At 45.9% G+C, this 17,517-nt stretch overlaps 1 protein-coding gene across 1 annotated transcript in view; it reads right to left on the bottom strand.

Annotated features, from left to right (window-relative positions):
• Nucleotides 1–516: 516 nt before the first annotated feature.
• The window catches only part of HDHD5 (haloacid dehalogenase like hydrolase domain containing 5), a 21,584-nt gene continuing 4,583 nt past the window's right edge, over nt 517–17,517 (bottom strand). Inside the window, exons 2-8 of the mRNA XM_007937178.2 lie at nt 10,503–10,706; nt 9,355–9,467; nt 6,578–6,671; nt 4,719–4,752; nt 3,061–3,235; nt 1,038–1,226; nt 517–850 (exon numbers count right to left, since the gene is read on the bottom strand). Of these exons, the coding sequence (XP_007935369.2) occupies nt 517–850; nt 1,038–1,226; nt 3,061–3,235; nt 4,719–4,752; nt 6,578–6,671; nt 9,355–9,467; nt 10,503–10,706 (1,143 nt within the window). The remainder of the gene's footprint in view (nt 851–1,037; nt 1,227–3,060; nt 3,236–4,718; nt 4,753–6,577; nt 6,672–9,354; nt 9,468–10,502; nt 10,707–17,517) is intronic.

Below are 17,517 nucleotides of genomic sequence, written 5' to 3'. Positions count from 1 at the left end.
AGCGTAACGAATATTTATTATGATTATTTTAAGTTTAAAAAATAAGCCCAAAATCTCTGGGCAGTAAATGAAAATACAGTACAAAGCAGTTTCAGAGTGTTGGCTACAAACCTTGCTGGCATGCAGTGGTTCCTTCAATGAGGGCAGAAGCCCTGAAGAAACTAATACATCATTCCACACCATCTCACCTTTTTTCAGTAAGTCCCTACTGAAATGGGAAGGAAACTGAGGCACAGAGGTGAACGGACTGTCCTGAGGTCAGACTGCCAAGAGAGGCAGAAGAGGAACTGGGTTCCGGAAATCCTGGTCATTCTACCCAAAATGCCACTCAGGGTACCTTTTTCTGGCTACTGCTTAGCAGGAAAAAAGCCACGGTCTTCTTCCAAGTGACCAGTAACATGACCCCTGTGGAGCAGCAGGGAGAAAGGGGCAAGGGAGCCAGGCCCTGATGTGAGAAGCCAGCAGAGGAGTCAGTGCTGGCTCCAGGCTCCCCTTACCTCCACTGCACAGCCCTCACTATAAAGCCCAACCCTCCTTGCGGAAAACCAGCTGCACAGCCTCGTTCACATCGTTCACAATGTGGGACGCCTCCATAAGCCCTGGACTGAAGTTGAAGTCCCGGTGCCCGTGGAATGGAGGCTCCTCTCCTCTCTGGGCAGGCTCCATGGGCTCCGGGTCCTTGGGACTGTACACGCCAGTGCACACGAGGATGGAAGTGCAGCTCTGTGTTGCCGATGGCCGCTGCTTCTTCAGACCACCAGCTCCTAGCTCTGCTGTCCCTTCACGCTTTGCCATCTGCAGGTACTGGTGGAACATGTTGGCACCATAGACGTCAGACATAGGGTTATCACTAGCAGGGCAGCCATACCGGAATAGAAGAGAAGAGAAAACCAAAGTTCAGTGTTACGAGACAGAGAGCAGACAATGACTTTGGGGGTGAGGTGTGAACGGGTTATTGGGAAGGGAAGAGTGAGAGTAGATCGGGGGGAAGGGAAAAGGAAGTTATGAAAGGGATGGAGTAGATGAGTGAAGCTTACCCTACAGCATAGAGTTTCTGGATGGGGGCCACCCAGCCCCGCCTCTCCACCTGCAGTCGAATCAAGTCCTCTGCATACTGGTAAGTAAGGATGCTGGGTTTGCCCATCAGGCCCTCATATCTCAGCTCTTTGCCTGTGACTTTCTGATAAATAGTCTCCAGGCACAGGAGGAAGGTGCCATGGCCAAACCTGCCAGAGAAGACAGCCTAGCAGCTCAGTCTCTCTCTTCCCCAGGCTCTTCCAAGCCACCCACCTACTGTAACCAGTGCATACTCATCTTTTTACTCCAGGACCCTGGTGGTAAATGGATCTTCTTCACAAGAAGAACTAACATTTATTGAATAGTTACCAGTACTAGAACTGCTTACTAGTCTAGCACCAGAGACAGCAAATCACAATTAACTCTCAGAAAAACCCTACGAGGTAGTTATTAGTATCCTCGTTTTACAACTGAGGCATAGAGAAAGTAAGTAAATAGGTCAAGGTGGTAAAGCCAGGATTCCAACTCAGGCAATCTGGCTCCAAAAACTTAAGCTTAAATTCTGCTTTAGATTGTGGCAGACTATGCTTGCCATTCTCCTTTCTCAGGACCAATTTTCAGCTGAGCACGCTGCCACTAGGCATGAAAATGTGTGTTCACTTGCCTCCCTTACAGCTAAGTATGGCCATGTGACTGCGCTACAGTCAAATACCCAATGAAAGCAGAAGTGTTAGGCTTGCCTTCTCTACCCTCCCTACTCCCTGCTTCCTGGAATGCTGACATGATGGCTGGATTTTGGCAGCTATTTTGGACTATGTAGTGAAGGGGTAAGGATTGCATAAGCCTAACATGCTGGAACCTCACACAAGCCCCGAACTGCCTATCTCTGACTTCTTTTACCTGAGAAAGAAATAAACTTCTATCTTATTTAAGACACTTTTGTTTTCTCTTCCCCTGTACCTAACCCAAATCCTGACTGTACTATATATAGTAAAGTTATATTTCAGTGTCATTTACTTTACAAATGCTATTTTCAACTTTTAAATTATTGAGTGAAAAATTAATCTCAAATCTGATTTATAAATTGAAATGTGCCCCTTGCTATTCCACTGCCAACATAACCAAACCCCCCTCACCTAGTGTCTGCATGCCCTAACTTTAGAAACAAAACTTCAGTGAAAATACCTAACCTCGTGCTACAAAGATACACTTTAAAAGTGAAAAGAGACAATAATCCCCAATCTCTTTGGAGCTGCTGAACCACAAGACTTCAGGCAGTACTGGGTCCTGAGCTCCCTCTGTTGATTGCCTGCTTGCACAGCTTGCTGGGAGTTATGGAGGAATGAGAAGGACTCTAGACTTTGGCCTAGAAGATAAGAGCAGTCAAACACAACACAGCAGCCGTCAGCTGGTTGTCCAGTAATGCACCTTGAGGGTCAGAACAAAGGGCTGTATGCCTGTGTGCAGCCCCAGAAAAGGATAGGGCAGAAGATGTCCACACAGTTGGGCTGGAAGTAAGGGCCCTCTCAATACCTACATGCTGCTGAGAGTCACTTCTCTAGTCTGGGTCTCAGTCTCTGGTCTAAACAATCACCAGAATAATCTTTGCTTTCCTCATCCCTACATCTTACGTATAAAAGGAAACAAAAAAGTGAAAGAACCAATGCTCCAAGGTGGGGGCAAGGAAGGAAGAGCAGCAGAACAATCTGCATCACTACATCTCAGAAAGTAACCATCTTTTGAGTTCCACGAGTCAGGAGAAGATGTTCTGTTATGATTTTGGAAGGCAGGGCTTGTGTGTCTTCACTTCAAGACATGCTCAGTCTTTAGCCCAGTACTTGCTCAGTAATCTGTAGCATTAGTTTAATAATTAATATGTGGAGGGATCCTTGAAAGCTCTCTCAGATGGCCAAGTTACTATGGCAACCAGAGGGCCTCCCTAGGTAGGGCTTTGACCACCCTGAGTAACAGAATGGTGGGTGGGAACTGTCAGCAGGGCTTCCCAGACAGCAGTGGGACAAGCCAGGGATACTAGGTCCTCACCTGGGCATCTTGGCTTCAGCCATCCAGAGGAGGTCTGTGTTGCTGGCCAGAACAGGGAGATGGGGGTAGGGGGCTGTTGCCAGACCAGTCCCAGGGTTCCCATTGCTGAGGAGAACATCCATGATCAGCTGCAGGCTTGTCTCCCAGCGGACAGGCTCCCCAAGGAGGAGCACTCCTTTAAAGAGCAAGGGCATGGGGTTGAGGGTTGCAGGGCACTCGCCAGATCTCTGTGGTAGGCTGGCTGAAGGCCTTCAGGAGCCCAGCTAGTGCTCTCCAACCACAAGGTCTTCACCCATGGTGCACTTCACCATGGCATGGCCTGGCTCCCTGACTCAGTCCTGAAAGAGCTGTTTACTCATTCACCCAACATGAGCAATACCCAGGGCCCAAAGAGGTGCTTCCTGAGAGTTCCATTTTAACTTGTGTCCACTGGTACTACACAGAAAGGGTTTGAAAAAAATAAGCCACTGCAACAAGTCTTAGACTTGTTTCCTCCTAATGATGGCTGCTCTTCCCCTACCCCACCCCACACACTTCTCTCTGAGTCCAGGGGCCAGTGCAACCTGATGGTTGTGAGGAGGGCTGTGAAGTCACAGGCATCTGAATTCAAACTCTGGTTCTGACAATTTTCCTGTATGACTGTGGACAATCTTTTGTGGGCAATGTTGAGCTCTCTAAGCTTCAGTTTCTTCCACCACATAATAACAACATGTACTTAAAGTGTTGTTAAAAGGATTAAAAATGAACTAAAATAAATAAAGCACTTAACCCAGTGCTAGACACATAGCAAGCACTCAACAAACGACAAGCCCATGAAGTGGGCTTATAACTAATCAGTGGCTCTCAAAGGGGCAGTATTGACCTCTAGGAAGGTGTGTTGAAAATTGAAGGACATATTCTGTCACAATGACTGACACAGTGGGTGAGGGTTATGGGAGAGGATAGGAGATACTAGATACTCAAAACAGTCCTCCAAAAAACCAAAAACCAAACTCACTGCTGTCGAGTCGGATTCGACCCATAGCGACCCCTCCTTGAGTTTCCGAGGTGGTCTCTCTACAGAAGCAGATGCCCAATTTTCCTTCTGCAGAACGGCTGTTGGGTTTGAACCACCAGCCTTCTGGTTAGTAGTGGTGCCTTAAGCACTATACCACCAGAGCTCCTAAAACAGTCCTACACAATGAAAAACTGTTCCACATCCTAGTAAGATTTGATTGTCCCACCTAGTACTTAGCTATAATATTCATGGTGATTCTATGTTTAGGTGTAAACATTTTACTAAGCTTTAATAAGTGTGTATAGGAAGGTTTTATTTTCTATGAGTTTCATTTCAGAACAGTGAAGGGAACCTTACAATATTTTTGTTACACAACAGGAGAACTGGATTTAATAGGGCTGAGAAACACTGGACTAGATTACTGCTAGGTACATTTCCACTTGAAGATTCTCTAAAGCTTAGATTCTTCTGGAATATTTAGGTGAGCAACATGGGGAAGGATAGATCAACAGCTAATAAATATCTCAGAGGCAGGAAGGCAGATCCAAGACAGAGCCCAGATGTCCTGCCACCCAGTCCCACCCTTGCCATTCCACAGGCTGCTGGCCTGACCTTGGAGAGAGAAAAAACAGACACCACACCCACACAAGATCCCACTTACCTTCGATGGCTGGAAAGTCATTCCTCAGAATGGGCTGCCAAGAAACAAAGAAGAGCCCATCAATGTAACAGTCACCTTCCACTTCCAGAGAGCTACACCCCAGTTCCCGAGGGTGGGTGGGAGGAAAGACTCATTCCACACAGATCAAAAGCCATCCTTTGTGGTCTAGCACAAGCCAAAGAAAAGCTGGACAGGGCCAAGGAAGAAGATTCGCAAAAGGTGAAAAGAGAATGATGAGGCTGGTCACAGAACAGGCTCAGTGATACCACATATGAAGTTCAGCCAGGAGAAAGGGCTGGTCAGCCATCCTCCAGCAAGGACAGGATGTAAGGTATGAGCCAAGCGAGAGTCTAGAATCAGGAAGGTAAAGATGAAGGTGAGCCTATGGTGAAAAAAAGAGGCCACCAGGGCATGATGGAGCATTTTCCTTCATGTCACTTTGGAAGGCAGGAGCTTCTTGGGGTTCACTTCTTCCCCAGGTTATTACAGTCTCAGCTCTGCCACTAACCAGCTATGTGGCCTAGGGTGAGACGCTTCCCTTGTGTGATGCTCAGTCCTCATTTCAGGGAACCAGGGTTCTCTGAGATCTGTTCCAACTTTCATATTCTGATTCTCCACATAATTTGCATGGTTCCAGGAGAAAGATTTCCCAGGGGATGAAGGGCTTGATTTAATAGGAAAGCTCTGGAGGAGGAGGAACTTTAATAAATAAATAAAGCTCATCTGTTTGTATCTGCATTTTATCCAATTTTATTTTGATTTAAAATATAGGCTATGTGATATCTATAAAGTTCACATGAGGGAGAGAAGGGCCAAGGGGTACCTCAAAGAGATCCTCTGTTGTTGTTGTTGTATGCTGTCGAGTCAGACTGACTCATAGCGACCCCTCCTTGGGTTTCCAAGCTAGTATCGCTACGGAAGTAGATTGTCCAACCTTCCTTCCAAGGAACGGCTGGTGGGTTTGAACCGCCAGACTTCTGGTTAGCAGTCATGTGCTTTAGGCACTATGCTACGAGAGCTCCCAAGAGATCCTCTAGAAGGTGCAAAACTAAGGCTCACTGAGAGGCTTTGTGGCTACTGTCTGAAGAGACAAGAAATCAAACCGGGGATTTCAAATGCTAGCAAAACTCAAAAAGCACAAGAGCAGATACTCAGAATTGCCATTGTTACTTTTACAAACAAGCTGCTTCTCCTGTAGTCACTCCTAAGCACAACTCTTTGTAGCATGCTTCAGGATAATGTAGCAACAGTGATTATTATCTTAACAAAGGTCAATGATTCTCCCAAGCAGCACTGGAAAAGCCAGCTGGTAAAATATAAGACTCTTGATGAAAAGAGAAGCAGCTCTGATGGTACAATAGTTAAAGTGCTCGGCTGCTAACCAAAAGGTTGAAAAAGGTTGACAGTTTGAACCCACAAGTGGCTCCTGGAGAAAAGACCTAACAATCTGCTCCCATAATGATTACAGCCTAGGAAACCCTGTGGGGCAGTTCTACTCTGTCACATGGGGTCTCTATGAGTTGAAAATCAACTTGACAGCACACAACATACAATGGGAAGAGATGCTGAGGCTCAGGAAGGGGTTCTTAGCTAATTACAAACCACACAGAAAGGAATAGGTGTAGGAGCTTGTTGCTCCTCTGGGTCATTCTTACATATTACGGGAGCAAACTCCCAGGCCAGATGTGTCTCTCTAGGAAGGCATCCCTGCAGAAGTACAGACAAAAGGCAGCTCTGAGCGGGAGGGACTGCAAGATCAGCAAGCGGAGCCAATGGAGGGACCAGGAGGGCAGAACTGAACACAGAAGCCCAGGAGTGATGCAAAAGGGTGGCATGACCCAACCTGTGCCCCTTATTACCGTGGTCTTTGGCCGCCGCTCAAGATCAACCATATCAAGCACAGGGAAAGCTGTCCGCAGCTCGTCCATAGTAACCACATTCTGGAAGCCCAGTCTACAGCAAGATTAGGGAAGCAAAGCAGGACAGCTCTGGGGGCAGACGCTTTTCTGAATGTGTGAATCAAATCACAAGTGAGAGGAACTAGACTGACCTAGTCCTGATCAAACCAGGCCACCCAACCCCAGGCAGGAGGCAACCATCAGGGCCCAAACAGAGCCCAGTGAAGATGACACAAATCCTAAAGGTCAGGCACACCATGTGGAGACGAGTGACTCCAGGGCACTCCAACAGCAGCCACCAAACATTTGCAGGTGCCACATCCTATGCTAGGCACTACCAGGGACACAAAGGCTACCAGAACCTCTCACACCTCAAGAATTTACACCTGCTGAGAGCCCATCAAATAAGTGCCCTATGAGCAGCACTGCCACTAAGTGTGGGAGTTTAGAAGAGCAGATTCCCCAGGAAGCCAAGTAGTGAGGCAAGAGTCCTGGGGAGGGTTCACTTGAGCTGAATCTTGAACAATGTATACAATTCAGCAAGGAAGGGATGCCTTGTGGAGGGGCAAGCCAGGTCCAGTCTTATCTCCCCCAAGACCTGCCTCTACTGTTCCATCCTCAAATCCAATTTACAATCATAACAGAGCACAGCTTTAGATCACTCTCAAAAGGAATCTCCCCAATGGATATATGGGTGGACAGGCTGAACTATTAGGTATGTCTATGCAGGGGGGAGTGTGCCCAAGACCATGTATAGCATTGACAGACAATGTTTCTACAAGTGTATTGCTATGTTCTGTAAGAATTCCAGGTGTATAGTAGAGCTGACAAGGGACAAGACTGTAGTCACTTCCTGACCGCAGCCAGCTACCCAGAGGGAACGAGTAGTTGAACCTGTGGGCTTGGCATCATAGTCACAGGGGACATCAAGCTCAACTGGTATAACATACTATACAAAACATTGTTCCACATCCTACTTTGGTGAGTAGCGACTGGGATCTTAGAAGCTTGCAAACAGCCATCTAGATGCAATGATGGGTCTCTCCTCATTCAGAGCAAAGAAGAATGAAGAAAACCAAAGATTCATGGAAACAAATAGTCCAAGCGACTGGTACGTCATGCAATCCTTAGCCTATACGACTATGAGACCAGAAGAACTAGATGGTACCTGGCTACCACTGTCAACCACTCAGCAGGGGATCTATGTAGGAGATCCTGGATAGAGTGGGAGAACAATGTGGAACAAAACTCAAAATCATTTGGTGGGGGGGAGGGAAAGGACCAGGTTTGTTGGTCTGATAGAGCCTGGTGGAACCACTGAGACTATGGTCCCTAGCTGCCCTTCAGGTCTGGATTTGAACCCACACCTGTGGCTTCCAGCCAAACAAAAGACAGGCATAGGAGCTGAACATTTACATTAGGTAGATATGCTCCTTGGAGACAACAATCATGGGAGAATAGAAGGGCTGTGTATGCACAGGGAGACAGCTCAGGGCGCAGGAATGCATGGAGGAAAGGACACAGTGAAGAGGTAACTATGGGGAGGAAGTGGGAGGGGAACTGTGCATTGTGGTAAATTGTAGTCAATGTCATGAGACAAAGTATATGTGAGCTGCTGTATGGAAAGTGAATTTGCTCTGTAATCTTTCACCCAAATCATATACACACAAAAAAAGGAATCTCCCCAAAATGATGCTTCCATCAGATCAACCCCCCCCCAACTACAAAACCCGAACTGACTCCCCAGCTCTCAGAAGGCATTTCACGTTCTTTGGATTTATTTCCAAGGCTCCCCACCCCTTGGTACCACCATTCCTGTTCTTATTCCTCATCCTACCCCATTCCAACCTCCTGCTCCAAGTCTCTAGGTTCCTCCCCAACCTTTTTCTTTCCAGCCTATTATCTATATAAATGCAATTTCTCCTGCCTGTAAAACTTCAACCATCTCCTGTGTCCCAGTTGTACCTTTCCATGAAGCCACAGAAAATTCCTTCCTAGGATATTCCTCAGAACACCTGTGATACTTAGAACCTACACTGCTCTTTTCAGCCTTCAGTCATATGCTATCTTCTATATTCCTTGATTGTTCCTAGGTGTGTTATTCTTGTTTCCTCAAGTATGACTGAGCCCTTACCTTAGGGCACCTCCCCTTTACCAGCATGCAACACAGTGCTAGTGTACAAGATGTGCTCAGCACAGGTTTGCTGAAACGAACAGATGAATAAACTGCTTAAAAACTGGGACCAAGTGAGTCTTGTTCTTCTTATGTATGCACATGCTTAAAAAAGATGAGTTCACTACAGATGCTTAGTTAATACTGGCTGGTAAGCTGACTGATCACCCTAATGAAGATGTCTAGAGTCATGGTCCCTAAGCCTAGTTTCATCAGAATCACCTGGAGAGGTGTTTTTTGTTGTATGTTTGTTTTTAAATATAGATTACAGTTTTGACCTATACTCGTTCATCAAGACTCTCCAGGGTAAGGCCCAGGAATCTGTATTTTCAAAGTTCCCAGAAGATTCTGATGTATGGATTTTGGAAACCACCCGTTATAGGTTTGACAACCTCTGGGAACTGCCCTCTCTCCCTCCCGAGAGCCTACCACGTATTCCCTGAGCCCCTGGCCCTCTGCACCCAGCACCTCTCCTCACTATGGCCCCACTCATTTAGTCATGCGATGAAAGGCTCCAGTCCTGCACCTTCCTCTTCAGGCAGAGCAAGAAAGACCAAAAGGATACACCTGGGCATTTTCCACTAGGGGTCCCTGCCCAGACACCAGCATCCGCTTGCTGTGGAATTGTGAGAATAGCTTCATGGGGCTGTGAGAGAGAATAACTTGGTCAGGATCCACCTGTAGGGACAGTCAAGAGACAGAGGAGAGCAGAGGAAAACAACCATTGAGGGACAATAATGTGGACACAGGTGGCAGGTTCTCTCACCTAGAAAGGAAAAGAAAAAAAAAAGACAAAGCCCTTTCTGGCACCAAACAGGTGAGAGGAAAACCTCTCTAATTTGGTTCTTGCCAGATAAAACAAGACAACAGGAAATGGCTTCAGATGTAGGTTCTGACCAATCCTGCTTGCTCAGCTCTCTAACCCCGGACTTCTCAATATGCCGTCTGAAAACACAGGGTTTTGTGCATGTTTTTGGTCACTGTCATAGAAATCTACCTTTCAGTTTTACTTTGTGTTTTCAGTTCTATTTAAATACTTTAACATTTAAACTAACTCTAACAATGCAGCCTTTTCTCAGAATGTTTTTGGAACCCTCTCTGGAAACCACAGAGAGGAACCAGTTTTCTTCCTTTGCATGTTGCATTAATACTGAAACAGTATCATCCAATCAGCCACCTTATAACCTCTTAGTTCTAAAGGACTCCTTCCCAAAAACTAAATCTACCCTTAAAAAGACATGTAAATGTTGGAATGTGGGACTACTTTTAGAGGACATCGTTCATTCAAACATGTACATCTTATGTATACGAACAAGGTGTGTTACTTCAAGTCCCACCTGGTATGTAGAGATTTAGACAAACATGACCATTGCTTTCCAGGAGCTGACAACGCAAAAGAGACACTCCCGACGCCCAGGAGAAATGGATACCGTAAAATAAAACTGTCAAATACATGGGCAGGATTTTTGAGCTCTCCCACATATGTAAAATTATTTTACATAATGACCTACTGATGGGGCTCTATTCATGGGGCTGGGATTGAACTTAAAGTTGCTTTTCCAGAAGGGTTGAAAGATTTGCACTGATCAACTGGCCAGGATCTAGGTCTCATCAATAGTGCACCCCAACCAGGGGAAGGGGACTTAGAGGAGAAAGGGGGATTCCCATGGGAGCAAAGTCCTTGGGCTCTCACGTCTCTGGGTACCTCCTTACCTTGAACCCAAAGAGGGATGACAGCTCCTGGGCTTTGCCATCTTGTAAGATGTTCCCAGCATTTGTGACAAAGACTACAGGCACCCGCAACTGTCCTTGGGAGTTCAACAGCCTGTGGAATGCTTCCAGAGCAGCGGGGATCACCCTGTGGCCCCGCACCAGCACGCCATCGATGTCCAAGAGGAACCCAAAAGTGGGCGGGCTCTGCACAAAGGGCAGGAGAAGAGAATTACCACTGCATAAGCCAAGGAGCAAAAGGAGAGGGAGGAAAAAGAAACAATCCTTACAAAGAGAGGTTCAACATCATCCTCAACTCACCCAGGGCCTTTGAAAACTACAACAGAAACAAACAGAACAGGGAGACATGGTATTTCTGATAGGAGAAGGCCATCTGTAACAAAGAATTTTTCCTTTTTCGTTTTGTGAGCATATAGCTTTTCTGTTAAATTTTTCTATCATTAATGTAAAGCAATTTTTACATTGGAAAATAGATCAAATAAAGCATAATCCCAGCACTTTAACACAACCAATGAATACTTTCCTTTCTTTCTCTACTCATGTTGTTCACATAGCTACAACTGTACTTTATATATGTGATTTTGTACATTGTTCTTTTTGCATATTATAAGCATTTCTATGTTACAATTGCCTTTATGTTGTTGTTGGTTGCAACTGAATCCATCCCAACTCATAGCAACCCCATGTGACAGAGTAGCACTGCTCCATAGAGTTACAGAAACAGATTGCCAAGTCTTTCTCTCATGGAGCCTCTGGGCTCCAAGCACTTAACCACTGTGCCACTGTGGTGTACACGAATTACTTGGTATGGCCATTCTAGCCATAGTCTTTGTGGCTCCCCCAGACTACTAGGTGGGACTATGCAAATGTAAGGTGCTTGTGGCCCACCAAGGGGATTCGGTAGCTTGTTAGTAATGTTAATAAGGTACATGGCACCCTTGTGGGGGTGGGACCATGCAAATAAAATATATGGAACTCTAATTTTGCTATACTACTGGGCTTAAAATGAGCCTCCTCGGAAGGAAGAGGGTCAATCTACTTCCGTAATGATACTGCCTCGGAAACCCAAGGAGGGGTCGCTATGAATCAGGTCTGACTCAACGGCACATAACAACAACAACAAAAATGAGACAGAAACAGGGAGCTCACTGCCATCAAGAGAGAAGAGCTGGAGAGAGAGTGCAGCAAATCCTTGGACCTGAGATCTCTGAGCTCGACCTCCTTGGCAGAGATGCAGAGATGACTGGCTGAGATGACCCGCAGAGACGGCAGCAGCTGTGCAACCAAGAAGCACAAGTGGTGGTCTTGCCTGCCCATGGAGCAAGAAAGCTGTGCACCTGTGGGCAGGAGGCTTGCTGGTAGAATGGGATATATGTAGGTTCATCTATTGTTGTTATGTGCCATCAAGTCGGACCCGACTCATAGTGACCCCTCCGTGGGTTTCCAAGGTAGTATCACTACGGAAATAGATTGTCCCATCTTCCTTCCAATGAGTGGCTGGTGGGTTTAAACTGCCAGCCTTCTGGTTAGCAGTCAAGTGCTTTAGGCACTATACTACCAGAGCTCCCAGAGCACCTACTGGCAGAGCTAAAAGAGCTTGCCCAAGAAGGTCAGAGGTCAGGGGGAGAGGTCAAGAGCCAAAGAGAGGCTTGCCTGAGGGCATGGCCAAGGGGAGGCTGTCCTGATTGAAGAACTGTACCCTGGGTGTTCCTGAATGTGAACTGTAGCCTGTTACTTCCCTAATAAACCCCATGATTGTGAGTATCGTTTGTGAGTTCTGTGTGGCCACTGAAACAAACCCAGAGTGCTCTGGGAGGGTCAGTTGGTGTCAGAGCTGGCAGAAAGTCTGAAGGGTGACTGCATGTCTGGCCTCATAGGAGTAAGCCTTGAGCTGCAGGTGGTGACTCCCGTGAAATTGGAGGAGGTCAGAAGATGCTGCCCCCACATCCTTTTTGCAGCCATCAAGGCTCCTTATAGTTTTTATAGACATCTTTAATTTTTTTTTTGTTTTAGGATAATGCACAATGTAAAAAAGAAAAGAAAACTCAACCACTATAGAGGATATAATTTAAGTTTATTGCCTCTTTCTTCCACCTAGTCCTATCCTATTTCCCCCTCTTATCTATTTTTCCAGAAAATTTTTATACTCTGTCAATTTTTTATCTTTTAACTATGCACACCCAGAAATGAATCATGTTGTACTTATTCCCTCCATCTTATCTTTTTTAATTGCTCTCTTGCCATATCAATACATAAAGCCCCACCTCCTGAGCCTCATTTCCAGCTACATAACATTCTGAGTGAATCATCCACCATTGTTATGTCTTCCTTATTTCAGACATTTAGATTTTTCCACACTTTTGCTACTATAAATAATGCTACAAGGAACATCTTCATGCAGATTGGTTTTTCCATATTCTGGATTTTTCCTTAGACTAAATTCCTAAAAGTAGGAGTAACAAATCAAAGAATGAGAACAGTTTGATGACATAATACCTACTAACAAATTGTTTTCAAAAACATGTTTCAATTTACACACCAATGGCAAAGTATTAGTTTCCCTTCACCCTTGCCAATACTGGAATTTCACATATATCAAATATTCTGTTCATTTAAAAGTGGGGGGAAAAAAAAAAGTGGTATCTCATCTCACTGTGCATTTCCTGGATTGAACACTGTCCACTTTATTAATATTATTCATTCTATTTCCCATTTTGTAAACTGCTTGTTAACCTGAAGAATGCTTTTCAATTGTCAAAAAAAAAAAAAAAAATAGCCTAAACTGTTACTATTTTCAGCTGGCAGTTATTGCATATATTAACAGTGTGCACAGGACTGACCACACAGCATCCTAAAACACAGTTCCAACCTCTTATTTCTTAGGTGGAGTGACTGAATGTGGTAGTTAAGGTTATGTGTCAACTTGGCTGGGCCTGGTTGAGAGGCTGGGCAGCTAGATGTAGTTACTCCCTATGGTGAGATTGGTAATCAGCTCCATGGTGGAATCTACTGGAGCAGCTGAGTAGCTGCCTTAAGGATGTGGTCTGTTTCCAGTGTATAAGGAGAAGCATTGAGAAAGGTCTGCAGCTTTAGGCATGCATGACCCTGCATGTAGCTGAGTCTTCATTTAGTAGCCTGCCAGGTTTCCTACCAATCTTGGGGTTGTGTCTGGATTTGAACTAGTACTTTGTTGTGTTGTTTGATAATATTAGGACTGTGCCATTTTATGTGTCAACCTCGGGCTTGTTAGCCTCAGCAGCCAGCAGCTGCCTGAGTGAAGAGACACTTCAATGGGCTGGGACCAAGAGGCAGAGCTGAAGCCCAAGGTCAAGGGGCTTTCACCCAGCCCCTAGAGTTTGGTGCTTTGAACTCAAGACGTCTAGCCTCTCTAGCCTCCAAAACGGTAAGAGAATAAATTGCTGTTTGTTAAAGCCACCCACTTGTGTTATCTTCTCTTAGAAAGGCACTGGAGGTAACCAAACAGAATATGGTGCCGAGAGAGTGAGGTGCTGCTCTGACAGATACCTAAAATGTGGAAATAGGAGTGGAGTACATCCTAGACTGGAGATCCCTGCACCAATACCACAGCAGCAAGACTCCAGCAGAGAGACAGCAGTAGCAGAGCTGAGAGACCGGCATTAGACAGCAATAGGCTTACCAGCCCACAGAGAAGAAATTCCATCGGGTAGGCGGCTTCCTAGCAGAGTGAGTTGCCTTTGGGCATTAATTGATAGAAGATATCAGCATGAAATGGAGCAGCAGGTTGGCTGGCCCAGGGAGCAAGAAAGCTGAATGCTTTGAGGGTAGGAAGATTTCTGGTGAAGTGGGTTGCCTTTGGCATTAATGGCAGAAGCAGAGAGACTAAGGAAACAGAAGCAGAGCTGCTCAGCCTAAAGGGGTAGGACCATGGCCTCTGGGGGTGGAACAACCAGAGCCTCCTAGGTTTCAAAGAGTCAGACCTTCATCAACTTGGTTCTGGAGTATGAGACTGCTCATTCACGTGGGCCAGTAAGATGGGGTCATAGCCACTGCCCAAAAGTGAGAAAGCAGATCTGCCATGACCAAGAGGTTGAGGAATGGGACCTCCCAAGCCAAGGGGGTGAGGCTGCCACTCAGATGAATTAGGGGACTGGAGCCACCCAGTAAAGGAAATCTGCACATATGCTACCCAGTGAAGATCTATCTGTACAAGTGTCAGGTTGACAAGGGGTGGAATTGTAGTAGTTAAGGTGATGTGTCAACTTGACTGGGCCTGGTTGAGTGGCTGGGCAGCTGGATATAGTTATTCCCCATGGTGAGACTGGTAATCAACTCCATGGTAGAATCTACTGAAATAGCTGAGTAGCTACCTGCCTAAGGGATGCAGTTGGCTTCCAGTATATAAGGAGAAGCAGTGAGAAAGGTCTGCATCATTTGGCATGCTTGAACCCTGCACGTAGCTGAGTCTTCCTTTAGCAGCCTGCCATGTTTCCTGCTGATCTTGGGACTGTCTCTGGACTCGAACTAGTGTCTGCTGTGTTGTTTGGTAATATTGGGACTGTGCCATTTTATTTCTCGACCTTGGGCTTGTTAGCCTCAGCAGCCAGCAGTGAGATTCAGTGGGCTGGGAGCAAGAGGCAGAGATGAAGCCCAAGGTTGAGGGGCTTTCACCCAGCCCCTAGAGCTTGGCACTTTGAACTCAGACTTCTAGCCTCCAAAATGGTAAGAGAATAAACTCCTGTTTGTTAAAGCTATCCATCTGTGGTAACTTCCGTTAGAGAGGCACTGTTGTTATGTGCTGTCGAGTCGGACCAAACTCCTAATGACTCCTCCTTGGGTTTCTGAGGCAGTATCCCTACGGAAGTAGATTGCCCAACCTTCCTTCCGAAGAGTGGCTGGTGGGTTTGAACCGCCAGCCTTCTGGTTAGCAGTCAAGTGCCTTAGGCACCACGCTACCAGAGCTCCTAGAGCGGCACTAGAGGTAACTAAAACACTCAACAACCAACAGGATAGCTACCACTCCAGGAAACAAACTCACTAAGACAACTGTAGATTAATTCTAAGTATGTAGGTTCTGAGTCAATAAGCAGAATCAAATAGAGGTTGTTTCTTAGAACTATGAGTTGGGCATTGAAGGAGTTATGTATATACCTTCAATGAACAAATCTCTACCATGAACCCAGTCGACACCCCAACAGACCAGCAGGACACACATGGTCCTGCCCTGACAGTCAACAGGGCTGACAATTAAACAAGCAACCCTGGTACAGTATATACTGAGTACGGGAGCTCTGGTAGCATAGTGGCTAAGGCACTTGACTGCTAACCAGAAGGCTGGTGGTTCAAAACCATCAGCCACTCCTCGGAAGGAAGATGGGGCAATCTACTTCCGTAGTGATGCTGCCTCAGAAACCCAAGGAGGGGTTGCTACGAGTTGGGTCCGACTCCACGGCAAACAACAACAACAACAACATGTGAAGAGATGGGAACTCTTGTGGCACAGTACCTAAGGCATCTGACTGCTAACCAGAAGGCTGGCGGTTCAAACCCACCTGCCACTTCTTGGAAGGTAGATTGGGCAATCTACTTCCATAGAGATACTGCCTTGGAAACCCAAAGAGGGGGGAGATGGGGTGAGGTGGTGGTGCTGATGTTATTAATGCCGTCAAGTCAGTTCCAACTCATAGTGACCCTGTATACAAAAGAACGAAATACTGCCTGGTCTTATATCATCCTCACAGTCATTGCTATGTTTGAGTCTCTTCTTGGAGCCACTGTGTCAATTTATCACGTTGAGGGTCTTTCTCTTTTTCGCTGATACATTACTCTACTTTATATCATGCTTAGTAAAGTACAGGGTCAACAAGATGGATTGACACAGTGGCTGCAACAATGGGCTCAAGCACAGTAAAGATTGTAAGGCTGGAATGTAAGATGATGATAATAGGAGAAACGGTGTGCAGTTGAAGGAGGTATAGGGGAACTCTCGACTTTCTGCACAATTTTTCTGTAAACCTAAAACTCTCTTTTAAAAAAACAAACCTATTAGAAGGAAAGGAAAAGAAAAGAAGGTATGGGGCTGTGGATTCAGGAAGCTGAGGGATGAATTGCTGGGTCAAGTAAAATAGGAATTGGATTGACAGTAATGTCCATCTCCCTTCCACTGAACAGGGAAAAACCCTGGGGAGGCAGTCTTCTGGCTCCTTTATGCTGATGTGTGCAGAGCCTCCCCTTCGGAGACAACGACAGCCACAGTACCGGTGGGAAAGGGCACTGGAGGAAGTAAATCCAACCAATAAGATATTGCTCTAACCACCAGAAAATAGAGCTGCCAGAGAGAAACTTGCCAGATCCCATATGCTAAGCAGGAAATGCCTAAAGAAACAGTGCTTCTAATTCTTGGCTCCAAAGGCTGATCCTGTTGCACCCCAGGTCAACGGATTTTTTTTCTCGGGCTTGAGGGAGAAGAGGTTAGCAATAAACATTTGTAAAATGCCTGCCATGTGCTAGGCACTAAGCTAAACGTATAACCAAAGTATTTTGATTTAATCTTTGCACCAACACTCTAGGGGTTAAAAAAAAAAGAGAGAGAGAGAGAGAATACAAAATCACTGCTGTGGAGTCAATTCCAACTCACAGCAACCCTATTGGACAGGGGAGAACTTCCTTCTAGAGTTTCCAAGGCTGTAAATCTTTATAGAAGCCGTCTGCCACGTCTTTCTCCTGCAGAGTAGCTGGTGGGTTCCAACTACTGACCTTTAAGTTAGCAGCCAAGCACTTAAACTGTACCACCTGCTGTCGTTCTCTCTAATCAACAGCGCTTTGTGAAATGTGCCTAGCCTGTACATACACACACAAAAAAAACCACCCACCAAACTCACTGCCATTGAGTCAATTCCAACCCACAGTGACTCCCTTTGGGTTTCTGAGGCAATAAATCTCTATAGAAGTTGATTGCCCAGACCATAGTCGCAGGGGACATCAAGCTCAATTGGCATAACATACTATACAAAACATT

Source organism: Orycteropus afer, unplaced genomic scaffold (assembly GCF_000298275.1).
Source record: "Orycteropus afer afer isolate SDZICR_OR568_19922 unplaced genomic scaffold, OryAfe1.0 scaffold00040, whole genome shotgun sequence".
Lineage (NCBI taxonomy): Eukaryota > Metazoa > Chordata > Mammalia > Tubulidentata > Orycteropodidae > Orycteropus > Orycteropus afer.
The sequence above is the reverse complement of the archived record's forward strand: the minus strand, read 5'-3'. Positions and strand labels throughout refer to the sequence as shown.